The sequence below is a fragment of the Caloenas nicobarica genome, chromosome 11 (assembly GCF_036013445.1).
Source record: "Caloenas nicobarica isolate bCalNic1 chromosome 11, bCalNic1.hap1, whole genome shotgun sequence".
Lineage (NCBI taxonomy): Eukaryota > Metazoa > Chordata > Aves > Columbiformes > Columbidae > Caloenas > Caloenas nicobarica.
The window spans coordinates 5,230,589-5,248,249 of record NC_088255.1 but is presented as its reverse complement, the minus strand read 5'-3'; the positions used below and the strand labels follow the sequence as shown (position 1 = coordinate 5,248,249).

The 17,661-nt window shown below is 45.1% G+C and overlaps 1 protein-coding gene across 1 annotated transcript in view; it reads left to right on the top strand.

Annotated features, from left to right (window-relative positions):
- Positions 1-17,661, top strand: part of DNAH1 (dynein axonemal heavy chain 1) — a 69,896-nt gene that overhangs the window by 16,502 nt on the left and 35,733 nt on the right. Inside the window, exons 16-32 of the mRNA XM_065642266.1 lie at positions 848-989; positions 2,021-2,176; positions 3,156-3,354; positions 5,221-5,474; positions 6,366-6,578; positions 8,260-8,424; positions 9,137-9,258; positions 9,817-9,922; positions 11,002-11,181; positions 11,849-11,989; positions 12,633-12,796; positions 13,273-13,386; positions 14,004-14,192; positions 15,248-15,353; positions 16,407-16,520; positions 16,844-16,993; positions 17,510-17,596. Coding sequence (XP_065498338.1) covers positions 848-989; positions 2,021-2,176; positions 3,156-3,354; positions 5,221-5,474; positions 6,366-6,578; positions 8,260-8,424; positions 9,137-9,258; positions 9,817-9,922; positions 11,002-11,181; positions 11,849-11,989; positions 12,633-12,796; positions 13,273-13,386; positions 14,004-14,192; positions 15,248-15,353; positions 16,407-16,520; positions 16,844-16,993; positions 17,510-17,596 — 2,602 coding nt within the window. The remainder of the gene's footprint in view (positions 1-847; positions 990-2,020; positions 2,177-3,155; positions 3,355-5,220; positions 5,475-6,365; positions 6,579-8,259; positions 8,425-9,136; positions 9,259-9,816; positions 9,923-11,001; positions 11,182-11,848; positions 11,990-12,632; positions 12,797-13,272; positions 13,387-14,003; positions 14,193-15,247; positions 15,354-16,406; positions 16,521-16,843; positions 16,994-17,509; positions 17,597-17,661) is intronic.

The following is a 17,661-nucleotide window of genomic DNA, read 5'->3' as shown; positions in this document are numbered from 1 at the left end:
AGCCCTGGAAGCACCTCTTGTGTAGCATGGACAGTCCAGTGTGTCTAGAAACATGGGATGCATGGTGCAAAAACCCCACAGAAAACACAGGAAAAGTAGCTCAGCTCTAGGACAGCTTAGCACAGATACAGCCCACCGACCAGACCTGGCACATGCGAACTGGTGGGAGGTTGCTGCGTCCCCAGGCTCTGGTAGGAGTGGCTGCAGAGCTTGTGTCAGGCACTGCACACAAGCCAACAAGTCCAAATGGAGTAATGGGTGGGCCAGGGCTGGGCAAGAACCAAGAAATCTGCCTTGGCATGAGCAGCTGCTTTGTGCAGCCTTTTCCGTATCTGCACGGCGTTCCCCAGGGTGCTCTGCAGAAGCCTGGCCAGCTGGAGCTTTGCTGTTTCAGGGTTACCCTGGCCCCTCACTGCCCTGCTTAATGGGACTGGCTTCTTCAGTAGCCCTGAAAAGCTGTAAGCCAAGACTCTGACCCCATTTTTTTCAGTTCGTTGTAAATGCATTCAAAGACAAACATTCCCTCTGGATGGCAACTGTTATTTTTCTGTCTCCTAGCTTTTCAGTAACATAGTGGATTTGTTCCTTTTAAAGAGGCCCTCCACTTCTCCCCAGCCCTCTCCAGTTGAATAGCCTAGTCACAAGAACTGCATATCAACAAGACAAGCTGGAAAAAAATGTTTTGTTGAACCACATGTGTTTCTGTTGTTGTAAAGCTTCCTTGTTTGGTGGGATTTGGCTTTCTCATTCTGTTATTTTCAGCATTTCAAACATATGCTCAAAAAGCTTCTCTCTCTCCCTCCTCTTTTTTTTTTTCTGTTTGTTTTGTTATATCATGTGAGTGCAGGTGGGCTGCAAGACACTGGCCACACAAAATAGCTATGCAAACTGAGTCCATTCAGCTCCAGCACCTGGAGGATGAAGAAAAATTTCGCAAAATCCAGGCCATAGATCAGAATGTCTTTCAAGACAAACTGGAGGAGATGCAGGTATTAAGCCCCTGACAATAAACTGTCCAGAGAAGGGGGCCTTGAAGCTCTTGTGGTCAGCCAGACGGGAAACTTTCAGATGAGATTTTAGTCAGATGAATTTTTAGGTCAATGTACTGTTGGACAACAAATTACCACCTCCCCCCTGTTTTTTTTCTTGGAAGTTGGGCTTTTGATTAGGAGTTTCATTTTTATGTGAAAGACTATATTCTTTGCAGAAATACTGATTTTTCACTGGGAAGGTGTTCACCAAGACACACTATTCCAATTCTTGGTACCCAGGCAACACGGGCACCTCCTTATTCTTTCTTGTGCACTCAGTTCCCTGCAGAGCATCTCCCATGATGTGCTGCCATCAAGGGGGAAAATACAGCATTCAGTCATGGAACTCATCTTGCATGAAAGATCCTGAAACAATAGCAGAGTTTTGGAGCTGAGATAACCTCTGGTTTCTGCTGAAATAGTTTGAATTTTATTTTTCACCAGAAACCCTTAAATACAGAAAAAAAAATGCCATCTGGGAAAGGCTGTGATCAGTGACCTAGACTATCTTGGAAATAACCTCCCAAAATGATAGTACCCCAACACTGAACAGACAGACAAAACCAAGCCACCAAGACAAGACAGAAAAGTTATTGGAGAAGCTCTGGACGGATTGCAAACAAACGAGTGACTTAGTAGAGCTATCATTTTTACTTCACTGATTCTGTAACTAATGACAGTATAAATTCAGTAGCAAGAAATTTGAGCACAGACTTGCTGCTGCTTCTCCTCAGGAATTAGCTATTGTCACAAAGACAAAAAAGCAGCTGGTCATCACACTTGCACTTTCAACCACTTGACCAGTGGTTATTGCTTCTCCTCACCACTTCCATGGTCTAAACAGAAGTGGAATTGGATTAGGAGAGGTGAAATCATGAGGATAAAAATCTTACCTTTGAATGTAACAAAGAGCACACCAGGAAGCCGAGGTCTCCAGAGGCAGCACTCAGGTTCAGAGCCCCATCTCATGCCTGCCTTTTCTCTTCCAGCTGATTGTATATGGTTTTTCTGTCACCGTCGACACTAACCAAGCTCATGATTTGGCCAAAAAAGCAAGAGAGGTCAAGAACCAGCTGAAGGAGCTTCAGAATTTGGCAAATGTCTACAACAATAGGGAAAGAATCTTCGGGATGAAAGTTACTAAAGTAAGTGTCAGGTCCTGTATCTACAGGACCCTTAATCTTTTTTGGGCCTTCTAGGTAGTAGGTAGAGCAAATAATGAGATGGGGTTCCTCAGGAAGGAGTCCTTCATGCTCATTATCAGACAAACTGCTCTGTGGTCCTATAGAGTGACCACACTGCTCCGTCACTCCACTGTGCTGCAGAAGAGCTGATCCCAGGTGAACGTGGAAGGCTGTTCGTGGGCCTGACATTGCCACTTCTGTGAGAAACTTTGGTGCCCACACTCAGATCCGGGTGACGATGAGGAGGAGGAATTGGATGGGGAGGGTCTTGAAGCAGCAGTGAGGTGCATCAGCGTCTGTAAGTCTGTTACTGCAGTTCTGTAGACCCGAATGCAGTGGCCGCAGAGCGGTGTGCAGGTGGCTGGCTGGGCTCAAAGCACAGCGCGTTCTCCTAAGGCAACAGTTCTATGGTTGCAAACACCCATTTTGCCTGTAGATGTTCAGCTGCCAAGGAATCATTGTCATCCACATCCAGCCTAGCCTGGCTGCAGAGTAGAAGTGGAGCTCACCTGATCTTTCCTGCCTCTCAGTCTACGCTTAATTCTCCTTCACTAGAAGAAGCCAAGTTTTGATATGATGCGCCGTGTGTGCTTTCACTGTTTGAGTGTGGACTGCCCATCAAAATCTCCTCATTCTGCAGCAGAGCATTTGTAGAGGCAAGTGGAGAGAGTGCTCTCCATACCGGACTGATGGTGCAGGCACAGCTCCACTGGATGCATTTTGGCCTGAATGTGAAGCCCAGCTTTGCTAGTTGTTCTCCCTTGGAATCTATATTGTGGTCCCAGGAGAAGGTAGTCTGATACATGCTCTTGAAGTACGTGTTTCTTGTTGCTTGCTTGAGATTAAAAAAAAGAATTGTGGCTTTTTTTGCCTTTTGACATGCAAGCTGTCATGCGGAGAATACACTTGGTACTTATGCTTGCTTTTTCTCTTTCCAAAGTACAGTACGCTATCCAAGATGGTTAAGGACTTCCAACCATACTATGATCTCTGGACTACAGTGTCAGACTGGATGCAGTGGCATAACAGCTGGATGAATGATCCTCTCGTGGAACTTGAGGTGGAGCAGCTAGAAAAGAATGTCAATGAATCTTCTAAGACAATGCAAAAATGCGTGAGGCAGTTCAAGGATTCACCAGGTAAATAAGCAGCCTGGGAGGAGTAAGTTGGTCCATATCAGCATTTTGATGTGAGGTGTGTCTCAGAATGCTCTGAATGGGGATTGTCGGGATGTCACACAGATGTGTTGCGTGTGATGGAGCCAGCTGAGAAAATGCTAGCAAAGTTATTTTCCACTTCTTTTCTGGAGTTGTGATGATTCACATCTAGGTGCTAGTTTGCTGCTTGAAGTACCAGTCTGGCATGGAAATAACCAGGCTGCACATTCTTTTTATATCTAATTCCCAATACAGTACTGAAATAAAACCCACCCTCTTATGTTGCAGTTAATAGTTACTCATTTATATAAAGTAATATAATCCAGAATTGTGATAGAGAATTACTGTGTGGCTCAGTGGCTAGACAGGTGGGTTTAAGCCCTTAGACAAGCCAGGAAGTAAAGGAACTGAAATACGGATCTTCCAGGTGCTGTTTTCTTAGCCAATATTGTTTTCTCTATTGGCCAATGAATTTAGTGGAAAGCCAGAAGACATCTTGATTTTGTTGTGAATAAAATGAAATTGCAAAATCTGGAAATGATCTGTGGAATGTAATAACGATTTTCCTTCCTGCCTGAATGTGTGTGAAGTTCAGATGATCGCATCCAGCCCTTGCAGTCCACGTGAAGGTCTTTTAATCATGGCTCCTGGTAAAGCTGGAGTTGAGACTTCACTTGCAGCTTAACTTCCCATTCCATGATTCTCAGAGATGTGTTGGTCATTCTTTAGAGCTAATTCTAAAATCTCCTGCCAGATGGCTTAGATTGAAATATATTTTACAGTGGGAGATTTTTGATTCATCCTTTTAAACTTGAACTCACTCTTAAACAATGCCGTGAATCAGCCCCAATGGAGGAGGTGATGAGTGGATGCATGAGTAACTATGAATCATTATGGTAAACAGAAATACTAAGAATACCTGCTCATATTCATTGCAATATTTCCTGTCACCTGGTAAAATATGTGCCTCGTCCTTGACTCTGCGCTGTCTTCACATACCACCCAGCAGGGAGTTCGAGGCGGTCACGTCCTTGCCATGAACATGCAGTGCAGCCATGCAGGGTGCAATAAAAGGAGGCATGTGCTGCAGCCAAATTTTGGAAAGGAAGCAAGTCCCATGTTCTTTGCATGTCTGTTGCTTTGCTCCCAACAGCACTAGCTGGAAAAAGGACAGGATGTGAACAATGCTGAGACGTGGGCTTCCAGGATACCCCCAGAGCAAAGCCGTTTCCTTGACTTTGTCCCTCCTATGAGGCTCAAGTGCCTTTGGCTCTGGTGTGGCTATGGGCTAGCAAGGCATCTCCTGCATGCTTTCCCTTTCCAGAGCTGGCTGCTATCCTAGCCTACTTCTAGCTCCTATGTATTGTGTCCATCTTCTATTTAGGATGGCCTGAGCTGGGGTGTGAGATAACTTGCAGCCTGATCGTGTTAAGGAAGTTAAGATCTCAGAATGATGACCAGAGCTTCTAAAATAGCTGTTGGCAGATGGGGCTTCATCATGCTTCAGCCTGTATAGGGAATTAAATTTGTTTGCTTCTCATTTTCTGGTGAGTTCTAGGCCAAGACACACTGCTGCTTAGCATGGACTTGCCTGGAACAGACTTTTGGCTGATAGGCAGGTCTGCTTCTGGGAGCGGGCATGAATCCTTGCTTAGTAGCCATGTAGAGAGAGCTTTTGTGTCCTCGTTACCTCAACCTGCATTTTCCAGTGCGCTCTCCTGCTGCTTACCTACCCCATTACCATGTGTCTACAAGCACATCAAGCTTTGGACAACTTCTAGGTAGTTCCTTAAGGCAACTTTCTTACACACTGCGTTGCTGATGTTCTTCTGTTTTTCTCTCTGAAAGCCTGCCAGGCTGTGGCAATGGAGTTTCGAGACAAGATTGAAGACTTCAAATCATACGTCCCCTTAATTCAAGGGCTGAACAATCCTGGTATGAAAAGCCGGCACTGGGAGATGCTGTCCGAAGAGATTAACATGGATATCAAGCCAGAACCCAGTCTGACAGTTGGTCACTGCTTGGAGATGAACCTGCTGGATCATATCGAGAGCATTACCAAAGTAGCTGAGATAGCTGGCAAGGAATACGCCATTGAGAATGTGAGGAGAGGGAGACTTGCTGTGTCTTTGGTTGCTTCTCAAATACATTTCTGTTGAGCAGGCAGTCATTGCCTTGGGTGATGTTCCTGTTGTCCCAGAGCATTAGACACATTCTGCAGCACAAGTGAAAAGGCTGCTGCCCTTAGAGAGAGGAGCAATGGCCACGCAACTGAGTTCACACACTAGAAGAAGTAATTTTGCCTTGCGTAGAATTTCAGTTGTAACATAACAGTGCTGCCTGATGGTTATGCTGATCCATCGGTTGGGTCTCACACCTCACTGTGGGATTAGTGACTGTTTAAATTAAAATAAATTTATTGTCTGCGTTCTGCCACTCAAATGTTATGTCAGGGATTAGCTGTGACTGGAAACAGAGGTGGGAAATCCTTCAATGTGCAGGGAAGACTTGCTGGCTCTGGGAATTCATAGGTTAGATAGTCTTTCAGCTTCAGTTCACCAGTTCAGGTGTGACCTAAGATGGTCTTGACTGAAAGTCATTACCTTCTGGCAGCTTTTGTTCTCTGAAGTCTCAGGCGAGTTCCCAATGGATAACTGCCCCTTTCACAAAGCCATCATTAACAATAATCGTTAATAGACACTTCACTGACGATCCCTGTGCATCTAGTAGCATAAATGGGCCTGGAGATGAAATCGCCCTTTTTTCCCCTCGAAGTGTTCCTTTCAGGTCAGTGTTGAGTCCATGGGCAATGCAGAGGAAATGTGCTGTTGCTGCATGTGTCATGCATTAAATACACAGCTGCAGTTTCCAGTGGAATCCAAGAGCAAAAGCCTGTCACTTGCTAGAGAGGGACATTTAGAGGGTTGTGGAAGCTGAGAAAACCATTGCACAGGCTGTATCTGAAAATTAAATTGCTTGTCCCTCTGTTCCAGGCACTCAACAAGATGGAGAGTGAATGGAACTCAGTTTTCTTTACTGTGGAGCCTTACAAAGACACGGGCACCTTTATTCTGAAAGACACTGATGAAGCTTCTCAGCTCACAGATGATCACATTGTCATGGTTCAGAGCATGTCCTTCTCACCATTCAAGAAACATTTTGAGGAAAGGATGGACACATGGGAAAATAAGCTGAAGATAACACAGGTATTGGTTTCTTACCCACACACGTGGTGAAGGCGGGCAGCTGGGCTGTGCTGCTATGCTTGAACATGGACACTGTGCAGTTGCTGCTAGGGAACTGGGAGGACAACTATCAAGAGAATATCAGTCTTTAGGAAGGAAGAGGGCCCGTCAAAGCCCCCTGACTCTAATAATAAAGGGAATAAAATCTCAGAGCCTTTTTCTGCAAACAGCAGTGATGAAATTCCAGCTCTCTTAGTACCTATTGCCACGCTTTTTGGCAGGGTCAGGACTCTCCTATTGCTGTGAACAGCCCTACTGGTGTCTCTAAATGTATTATACTAAGTGAATCTTACAGATTCTTACAGGTCCTGTGGAATCTATGCTAATCATTCACATCTCAGTGTAGGAAAGCACCTGTTTAGAGCAGGATCTGGCAGACCGTGCCAGCACTTCGTTATCAAACTGGAGCCTGGATGCTCAGCACCCAGCAGGACTCAGCCAGCAGAACAGCATTTTGCTGCAGGAGAAAAATTTCAATACAATTATCTAGCTGGAGAACGCTATGTAAATGCTGGGGTTTGATGCATGGCAGCATTGCTCATGACTACCTTATTCTGTTTATTGGTGCTTACCATCTGGATGTGCTTGGGCCGTGGGCTGCCAGAGCGCTAGCCTTGTCTCATGAGGATACAGAAATGCTGCTCTAAGCCCTAAGGCAGCAGATGACATGGGGAAATGCAGTTATTTACTGTGTGGCGTTTGCTGTGATGTCGTCTATGTTTTCACCCTGCCTTTCCTACCCCTTATTTTGATCGCATTCATTCCTGTCATGAAAGGCCCATGAATCTGCTTCTGGGAAGTAGCTGATCAGGGTTAGCTGATGGAGTGTGGCAAGAGCCACTGTCTGTGTTACTGGAAAACCTAATTCTTGCTAGGTTGAGTAGCTGCCTGTGGTCAGGGAACAGCAGATAGCACTATGTGACTAAGGCAGTCTGAAAGGGAGTCAAACACTTGAACTGCTTTGCAATGTTGGGCAGGTTCCCCATGCCTTCTCATCTCACATGCCTGAAAATGGAAGAGGAGGATGTTCTTCCAATGTTATTCTTGCTCCTTTGAGTGCCTGACAAACAGAGTTCCCTTCTGGTGCCTAACCGAAATGTTTAGCTTTTCACTGATTCTCTTAACTCAGAGTGTTGTTCAAAGATGTTTTCATGGATTATTCTGTAGGCATGGCTGGGGCTGAGGTGTATCAGGCAGCAGAGAGGATATGACAATTGCAGAGTCTGGCATATTTTATTTTTCGTTCTTCTTCCACAAAAGAAAGCTCTTTCCAGAAATAAAATCCCCATCTTACTGTGTACTCACATGGCGCTATCTTCTGTAAAATACGGAAACACTAGCCACAGAAATTGGACCTAGCACCACAAAGTCCCTTTGATCTTAAGTATTGGCTTACACATATTTCTAAACTAGCTGCTGACAACAATTAGCAAAAGGGATTAATTATTTGGGAAGGAAATTCCAGCTCCTGACGCTGCATGTAGATTTTTAGAGTTGTGGAAGGTCTGAGTGCAGCATCACCTCTTTTTTCTTTTTATTTTTTATTTATTTATTTTTAACCCCATTCTGGTGCAGTTTGAATGGTTTTGTTGAATAGGTTCATAGCCTGGTGTCCCGATATGCTCCTTTTGTGTCCCACTAGGATGTCCTAGAGGAATGGCTGAACTGCCAGTGCTCTTGGCTCTACTTGGAGCCCATCTTTAGGTCAGAGGATATCAAAAGACAGCTCCCATTGGAAAGCCAGCGCTACCAGGACATGGATACGGAGTGGAGGAACATCATGAAGAGTGCTAATGAAAAGCCTGAGGTGCGTGTCTTGATGAAAGCTAATGCAGGTATCCCAAATTCCTTGGAGCTGTGCTCACACAAGAACTGCCTTTGGGTCGTTGCCTTTGTAATGGTATGGGCATGAGCAGCTCTGCATGAGCCATGCACCCTCTCCCAGGGTGCTGTGCTAGGTTTCTTCTCTTGGAACATGTTCTTTCGTTCTGTTGTCCAAACGGACAGCCATTCGCCGCGATGCCTTTCACCAAGCTGTCCGCCTCACCAGAGACCTTCTCCCCAGCACACAGACTCCCTACCTCTTACAACTCTTGAACCAGGCCTGCTATAGTCCTAATCCATAAGATATCTCCTTCGATTCCTCCTAAAGACTGACCCCTTAAAATTGTTTAGAGCCATCGTTTGGCTCTTCTGCTGCCCTTCACCTGTTTCTGTGTCCTGTTAGCAGTGCTCTGCACCCTTCTGTTCTCCAGTCTCCACTTCCCAGGGCTCCATCACCACTTGTATTCCATATTACAAATGTTGGTGGTATTTAGGGGAATCCAGAAATGCACTTGTCACATCCATAAGTGCTGTTTCCCCTCTTTGCCCACAAAGCTCACACTTCTCCAGATCCCTGTGAATGACTCATTTAAATCCTATCAGTAACATCAGTGGGCAACCCAATTATCTCCCCTGCCTTGTCTCTAACATGCTCAGAATACTGATGCTTCCTCTGTTCTCCGTTCTGTTTATAGGTGATGTCTTTGTGCCCAGATCCTGTGCTACTAGAGAACCTGCGAAAATGTAACAATCTACTTGAACTAGTGCAGAAAGGGCTGAGTGAATATCTGGAGATGAAGAGATGCGCTTTTCCCAGGTAACCCCAAACATCAGTGAGCTGGATCACGCTCGCTGGTTCAGAAAACACGAAAGGAGGGGCTCACTCCAGTTCGCTCTGCCAAGAAAGAGCAACACAATCCAAGCTTAGGATGTTGTCATGAGACTTGCAAACATGAGCAAGGCTGCGCCTTTCAATGCTGCCATCTGATGGGGAGAAAACAGGCAGACACAAATGTTGTGAGTCCGATAGCGTCGTTGCATATCTGTGCCTCACGATTTGTCTAGAAAGGATGGGGTAAAATGAAAACCTCCAGGTAATTGTCCCTTATTCCTGATGGAATACTTCTATGCTTTAATACTCATTTAAGCCCATTTTGCATGGGAATGACTGATTTCTGCAGATGGAGAAGTCTGTCTCTACAGAAAGGGAGATGGCTGGACCGTAGCTGCTACTCTCGTACACAAATACAAAGAGATCAGTGAGTGGTCAGAAACAGTGTCTCCAGCAATAGGCTTGTTCCTCACCTTGCTAGGACTTCACCCCCGATGCTGCAGTAAAGCGAGCCTCCCCTCATGCCTCGCTCTGTGTTTCTAGGTTCTACTTCCTTTCAGACGACGAGCTGCTGGAAATACTGTCTCAGACAAAAGACCCCACTGCTGTACAACCTCACCTCCGCAAATGCTTTGAGAACATTGCACAGGTAGGCAAAGCAAGCACCCTCGTGGCTCGGTCCACCTTTGCAAAGCTGTCATGGGAACTCGGAGGCATCCTGAGATCTGGAGGGGTGTTCACATTCTGCTGTGTGGACACGGATCTCCTGGGGACCTGTGACTGCACATAGGCATTGCAAGGCACTCCCTGCCCTGGAGTGGGATTCCAGCAACCTCACTTTAGACATTTCGAAGCCAGACATCTGCCTATGCACTGGGTACCCTCGATTGCCTTTTGGACAATGAGGGGAAAACAGGCAAATGGGCAACTTGCAGAAATTCACTTAGATCTCCATCTTAGGAGAAGAGGATGCTCTCTCTGGAGATATCTGTCCATCTCACTGTGGAGGCCAAGAGAAATAGCTCAGACTTGGCTGTCTACTCACAGGCACCTGGTTAGGATGGAATCACATTCTTGCTGACAACTCCAGGAGGGACAATGAGCAAGCCTGAACTGAATTAAGTTTCTGCCTTCATTCCTACTTAGAAGCCGGGGTTAACCCAGCTATTTTTCCTCTTTATTATTCGTAATAGATTTCAGATTCCATAGCTAGTCACAGCTTGTACCACCACAATACTCAGACACTAAAACCAATCTCCTAGTCATTAGATTGGGAAAATAGAAAGGAAATTGAACTGGAAAGCTGGTGCAAAGCCATTGGAATAAATAAGGAGACTTTCAGTGATGTGCTGAGGCACTGGAGAAGCTGTTAGAATTTTACTCTTAAAACCGGGCACTGTGACCTCAAGGGAAATGATTTGAATCTACAGAATTGAACAGGGTTTGAATCCTAGACATGCAATGAGAAATGTTCATCCTACCTGTAATTTCATTTGCTTTGCTTAAGTTAAACCAGCAATGTGAATCTCTTGTTTTCATACAGTCACCCTCCATTTTTTGGAGAGGTCATTTTGCACATCTGTTGCACACTTTGTTATCACTATTGACACCCAAGCTTGGCACCAGAGAGCATAACACCACTACAGCCTGGCTGTTCCCCCGTGGCAGGAGGGGAGGGACAGAAAGAAAATCCTCCTTTCACATCTCCTGTTGCGCTTTTTCCATTAGCTGCTGTTCCAGGAGGACCTGCAGATCACACACATGTACTCTGCTGAAGGAGAAGAGGTGAAGCTGTGTGTTTCCATCTATCCCACTGACAATGTGGAGGAGTGGCTGCTGGAAGTGGAGAAATCCATGAAGGCCAGTGTACGGGACCACATAGAAAGATCAATTGGTGTTTATCCGGAGGTAAGAGTTTTATCACAGACTGGCTGGTCTCCCATGTCTTGGTTCCAGGCTTGCCATAAAGTTCACCAGTGATGGGGCTGATGAATTTGTCATATTCTGCTAGTTTTAAAATACACCTTTAATCCAGTCGTGTGTGGGTTATGTGCAGAATGTGCAGTTGAGCAAGCAACTAATGCTCCTGAAGAACGCAAACCCTACACACTCACTCAACAGCCACGGAATGCCTCCCAGTATCATAGAACAACCCTGCATGAATCATATCTATTCTTCTCTCTAGGCAACTTTCTTTTTATGAGGATCTCCTTCAAGCTCTCATGTCTTGCACGTGTGCTAGAGGCTGGTAAAAGTAACCAAGATATGGGAACTATTGATTTCAGTCAATGCACCGGGGATGCGTCTTGGCTCTGGTTTCTGTGTAAAAGCTATGCTGGTAGAAAATCTAAATTTTAATTTATTTGGGTCTGGGGAGGGAGAAAGCTAAAAAATGAAAAGGCCTCAGATATTTCTGTTGCTGTTTTCTACTCAGCAACTGGAGGAAAAGAAAAGGAAAGCCTCTTAAACAATAACCCAGTTCTTATTTTGTAATTATGCATCTCAGATCAGGGAGACATAGAAATAAAAAAAATAAAATCATTGTCTTACCACCTTTCTTTTTGTCTTTTTTGAGACTGCACGTACCACATGGGTCTTGCAATGGCCTGGCCAAGTGGTCATTGCTGGCTGCCAGATTTTCTGGACAAAGGAAGTGTCTGAAGCTCTGGAAGCTGGAGATCTGTCCAGCAGGCTCTACCCACAGCTGACTACTCAGGTATGAAAGTGAATGTAAGGGTGAAATTCTGCCAGATGGAGACTTTTCAATCATGAGACCTTAGATAACTTATAAATACAGCCAGGACAGTATTGTATGAGAAACAGAGACACAGTCCTGCATAGCACAGCTCAAAAACAGGTAAAAAAGTAGGTTCTTATCATCTTAATCATTAGGATATTTGTCATCATAAACCTCAAATAATGTACAGCACTGATAATAGGGTCATTACCTGAAGACAGAAACAGAGTGAAAGACCCTGTCTCCAGGGTCACCCAAAAGTCAAAGGTGGAGGAGAACTGAAGGGATGGATGGTAGCACTCAAAGTAAAACGGCATCCTTTATATCTGCTCCCTGCATCTAATCACACCTAATACCTGGGAGATATTAGCTCTGGGCTTCATGGTGGCTCTAACTCTTTCTTTTCACCTGAACATGGTAATGGTGTAGGCAAAAGTGAGCTTTGAGCACTGTTTGCTTTCTGAGGGGTCATTTGTATCTATGGCAAGAGAAGAGGCAGAAGTTGCCTGGACACAGCCTGTGATCTGGACGTGGCATGCCGTAACTTCAGTTGCATTATATTAGTACAGCCTGGCTCTTTGGGATATTTATTGCTTCAGAGTATTTTCTTTTCCTTTCCCAGCTGGGCGATTTGGTTGCCCTGGTCCGTGGACAGTTGTCTAAGATGCAGCGGTCAGTGTTGTCAGCTCTGATTGTGATTGAGGTCCACGCCAAGGATGTTGCAGCAAAACTGATTGAGGAGAATGTGACAAGCATGAACGATTTTGAGTGGATCTCCCAGCTCAGGTAGAGAGCAGAGCTGTTGAACCTCACCTGGCCTCCCTGGCCAGTCTTCATCCTCCTTACCCATCAGTTGTGTCCATAGCAAATGGGAACAAGAGTTTGCATAGTCTGTAAGCAGTATTCATGAGTTGCCTCTAATGTCCCTGTGAGGAATGGGATTGAAATCTAAAAAGGGTGCTGGTTCTAAGGCATCTAACAGATGTAGTTTCGATAGCATCCACTTTGGCAATATAGACGAAGCCATACCATGGTGTTTCACTGTGAAAGGGCATGCTCCTGCCCAAGGAATGTGACCCTTGATGTAACACCTAATTTCAGAACTCTTGTCTGCCTTGTTATGGTACCTTATCCTTTCTTCTCTCGAGAGGGAAATCCCTTGACATGCAGGTCTCCAAACCTGCAGGTTGTGGTCTTATGAGCTGCTGTGTTGTCTGCCAGGCAGCGTTTATCTTCCTGTTGTCATGTTCACTCATCATTAGATATTACTGGACGAAGGAGGACCTGTACATCAGAGCAGTCAATGCTGAATTTCTCTATGGCTATGAGTATCTGGGGAACAGTGGCCGTCTGGTTATCACGCCCCTCACTGACAGGTAAGGAGGTTGTTTTCTGGGTAATAAGTGTATCTTTTTCTTTTTTCTTTTGTTTTTTTATGAACAAGGCTTATTGGGGATTAAACCAAGGATCAGACCATGCCAGTCTTACTGCTTAATTCATGTAAATAGATTCTATTTGTACAGTAGATGACTACCTGAGATGAGAGAATAGAAACACCCTGGTGTTGGTCCTGCGTTCCTAGTGATCAGTGCTCGGACTGATTGTTTTCACTCTCCTAATTCTTAATATGGTGCTCTGACTCATATAAAATGTCCACATGATAGCTAAGGAGCACTTCTACAAACGAGTAAATAGGAGCATCTAATACTCTAGAATATGCAGCAGCAATCATAGTTTTACCCTTTTGTAACTGTCCTTCTTCTGGAGGGTGAATTTGTAGCCAGTGGCAGAAGGATTTATCCATGCAGGCCCCCAAGAATGCTAATCAAGGCCGTGTAGCTAACTCCTTTGCAGAGTGCTGCATATCTAAGCAGTTCTGCAGAATAATAAAGGATGGATTCCTACCTGTCTCTGACTGAATAGATCATACGTCTCCCTTAATGAAATCACTAATAGAAATGCTTTTCATCATCTGGTCTCTTCTTTGTTGTAGGTGTTACCTGACGCTTACAGGAGCTCTGCACCTGAAATTTGGAGGAGCACCTGCAGGACCAGCGGGAACAGGCAAAACAGAAACAACAAAAGACTTGGGGAAAGCACTAGCAATCCAAACTGTAGTGTTCAACTGCTCTGACCAGCTTGACTTTATGGCAATGGGAAAGTTTTTCAAGGGACTAGCCAGGTGCAATGAAATGCTGTGTGTCATTATCAAGGAGTGGGTGGGATACAGGGATGCTCGCCACTGGGAATCAGTGGGTGTTTTTCAGAGCAGCCCAGAAGAGCAAGCAAAGCCCTAGTAGGAGTGTTACTGTGTTCCTGAATGAGCAAAGTTACAAAATTCCTGCCAGAAGGGAGAGACGGTTGAGCCAATTAAAAAAAAGAAAAAGGATAAAAAGAGATCCTGTTCATTTAAGGCAAAATTAAAATGCTTGGCACCAATCCATTGTTAGAAACCTGTGCAAATGTTTGCAGCTCTGGCCATTGTTTTAGTATCATACACGTTGGACTGAGATTCAGCCCACAAGCTGCTTAATCTTAAGAAGGAGAGAATCTGCTATGTATCCAAAATTGAGCAGCCAAGAGAGACTGCTTTAAGCCCTGAGGAATCCTCTCAGAGAAGCTCCTCTCTTCTCTACATTTCAAACAGAGCTGGTCCAATTAGTCTGTTGCATGCTGGTGAATCTGAATTAGTCACTCCAACAAAAGCTGATGCTCTCTTCTCAGATGTTTTCTTTATAAGTAATTTCACTTCTTTCTTAAACTATGCCTTGTGGGAAGATCACCTTCATAAACCTGCTTCCAGCTTTATACATAGTCTTCCAAGCTCTGAAAAATGCACTTAAGAGATGCCTAAATTGTATCTGCAACACTTACAGCTCAGGTACAAAACAAGAGTTCAGTGTGATGCCTCTTTCAAGCCCAAATCTGTAACATGCAGAATTTGTGCCAGGCTGTAGGGTAGGATATTGCCATAGTCTTGCAAGGACCATGTATCTTCTCATCATATGGCCTGGAATGCACAGTTGTGGTGAGGGGCTACAGCCCCTTCCACTGCACCAGTACCCTGTGGCCGTGTCACCTGCTGTGGGACGTTAGGGGCCTTCTGGGTTCACTTCTTGTCTCCGTGCTGTCTCCCCAGGATAGGGATGTATTATTTCTAGATCTAACTGAACTTTTGAGTGCAAGTTTGCTCTGTGTGATGTTCCTGACTCCCTTCGTTTCTTCTTCCTTGCCCAGTGCTGGCGCATGGGCTTGTTTTGATGAGTTCAACCGCATTGATATCGAGGTGCTGTCTGTGGTGGCCCAGCAGATGACAACCATTCAGAAGGCACAGCAGCAAAGGGTATGTAATGGACATTAGGCGAATAAAAAAATCTCCACTTGAGCTAGTCCAGGCTAATCCCTGTGCTTGAGTGTCTCTTCATGGAGGACCAGCCTCACTGCTCGGGGGCAACTCGGACAGACGTACTTGAGCTTGGAGAGGCACAACTGATGCCCTGGCTGTAGCGCATCATATCAGGCCATTGCACAGCCAGCGTCCCGGGTGGGTTTTGCAGCCTCACCGTAGTCTGCGCTGCCACAGTTGCCCACAGTCACAGACTGAAGTACGTCTCAGCTTGAGCTGTAGTGCCAGCAGACTTTGGTGTGGGAGACACTGATACAGATCCACTGAGCTGTGGTAAAGGCAACCAGTGTTCTGCCATGAGCTGCTCAGCACCACATTTGTCTAAATGTGTTAGCCAAGCTTTAGTGGATTCACAAAAGCCAATATATGCAGAAGAGTGCATGCTCATGCACACACAGATTTGCAACATAAAGTGAATTGTTGGTTTTCATGGAGACTCAGCTGTCAGCCAGTCTAGCAGCCAGCCTCTGCTTTGTTCTCTGGAGACTCACAGGGGTTAAGACCTGAATCTCCTTGACTTTGGCTTAGAATTAGAAACTCGCTCTCTGTGAATTCTTCTGCGTTACTTTATCCCCGATCTGAAATTACTACCTACGCAGGTTTAAAAAGGATTTAGGTTTCTCTTTGCCCTCTCTGCCACAAATTAATTCAGGCACAAACTCTACTGCAAAATAAATGGAAAGATGTTTGTTTACAGCTGCAGCAATAGAATTCTGTTCAAGAGCCAAAAAAAATTTTTTAAAAATTGTGTCCTATCAGTAAATCTTCCATGAGCACAGTTTCTTAAACAGGGAGGAATATTGCTGGTGACACTGGATTCCTGCAGTGGGACCAAATTGAGTCACTGCCATTGTAGGCAGCTGTGTGTGTCCATGCTTGATAATTTAACCACCGAAAGCCATTGTTTTCCTCTTGGAAGATTCTGCTACAGTATTTAATTTGCAGGTCTGGCTCCGTTCTTTGAGAATGATCATGTTTTTTATTTTCTAGGTGGATCGCTTCATGTTTGAAGGCATGGAGATCCCACTGGTCCCATCCTGTGCAGTCTTCATCACAATGAACCCAGGGTATGCTGGGCGCACTGAGCTGCCTGATAACCTGAAGGTAAGAAGGGCAGACAACATAGACAGAAAGTGGAAGGGTGGTACAGGTGCTCCATGCTAACTAGACCACCAGTGTGTCCGTGACAAGGATTAGGAAGTGATGCCTTTGGAAAGTTTCTAGTATCATTTTGAGATTTGAATCACATCTATAAGCAAACGGCACTCCTCAGATTGCAGTCTGCAGGGATGCTGCCCTGACAAGTGCCAGGGACACTCATGCTGTGTCCTCTAAACAGTCTGGGAGAGATGCTCAGCCTTTTCAGTTTGCTGGAAAAAGCAAGAAACAATACTGTCTTGATCTTGTGTTGGAACTGTATGTTTCAGGCTCTCTTTCGTCCTGTGGCCATGATGGTCCCAGATTACTCCATGATTGCTGAGATCTCACTCTACTCCTTTGGGTTTAATGAAGCCAAAGTCCTTGCGAAGAAAATCACCACAACATTCAAACTATTGTCAGAGCAGCTCAGCAGCCAGGTAGATGCAATAATGTCCATGAATGTTTTTTAAATGTGAGGTTTTCTCAGCCTAGACACAAAGTACCTGGATGCTTCTCTTGTTGCCTCATCATAGCGTATCGCAAAAAGGTCACAATATCCGTTCATTGTCTGCCTCCTGTCTTTCTAATCCTCATTTCTCCTCCTGAGGCTGGACTTGCATTCACCTTCAGTCCTAGTTAGGATTACAATGTCGGGACAGCTGAGGCAAGCGGCCCTGCCTGCTTCTTCCTCCATCTAGCATTTTTCTTCATCCAGTTATTCTTGTCTTCTTTACCCATAGTCTGTACAGCTGAGAACTAGTCAGTTGTTGGAAGGATCCCAAGAGCAGACTTCAATGAAGAAGCAGTTTTTCTGAAAGAACTCTATCTTCTGAGAGAGTTGTTCTCTCTCATTTTTCTCTTCTTACTTGCTAACTGAGTGCATGCATAGGTTCACTCTTTTTTAGCTAGTGCTCCTATATCTGATGACATTGTTTCCTCTGTGCCTTTTCCAGGACCACTATGACTTTGGGATGAGAGCTGTGAAGACTGTCATCTCAACAGCTGGCAACCTCAAAAGAGAGAATCCTACTATGGATGAGGTAAATGTGCTTCTGCTTCTCACTGTTGGAGACTTATGTGGCCTTTTCTGCAGCCACGTAAGAGA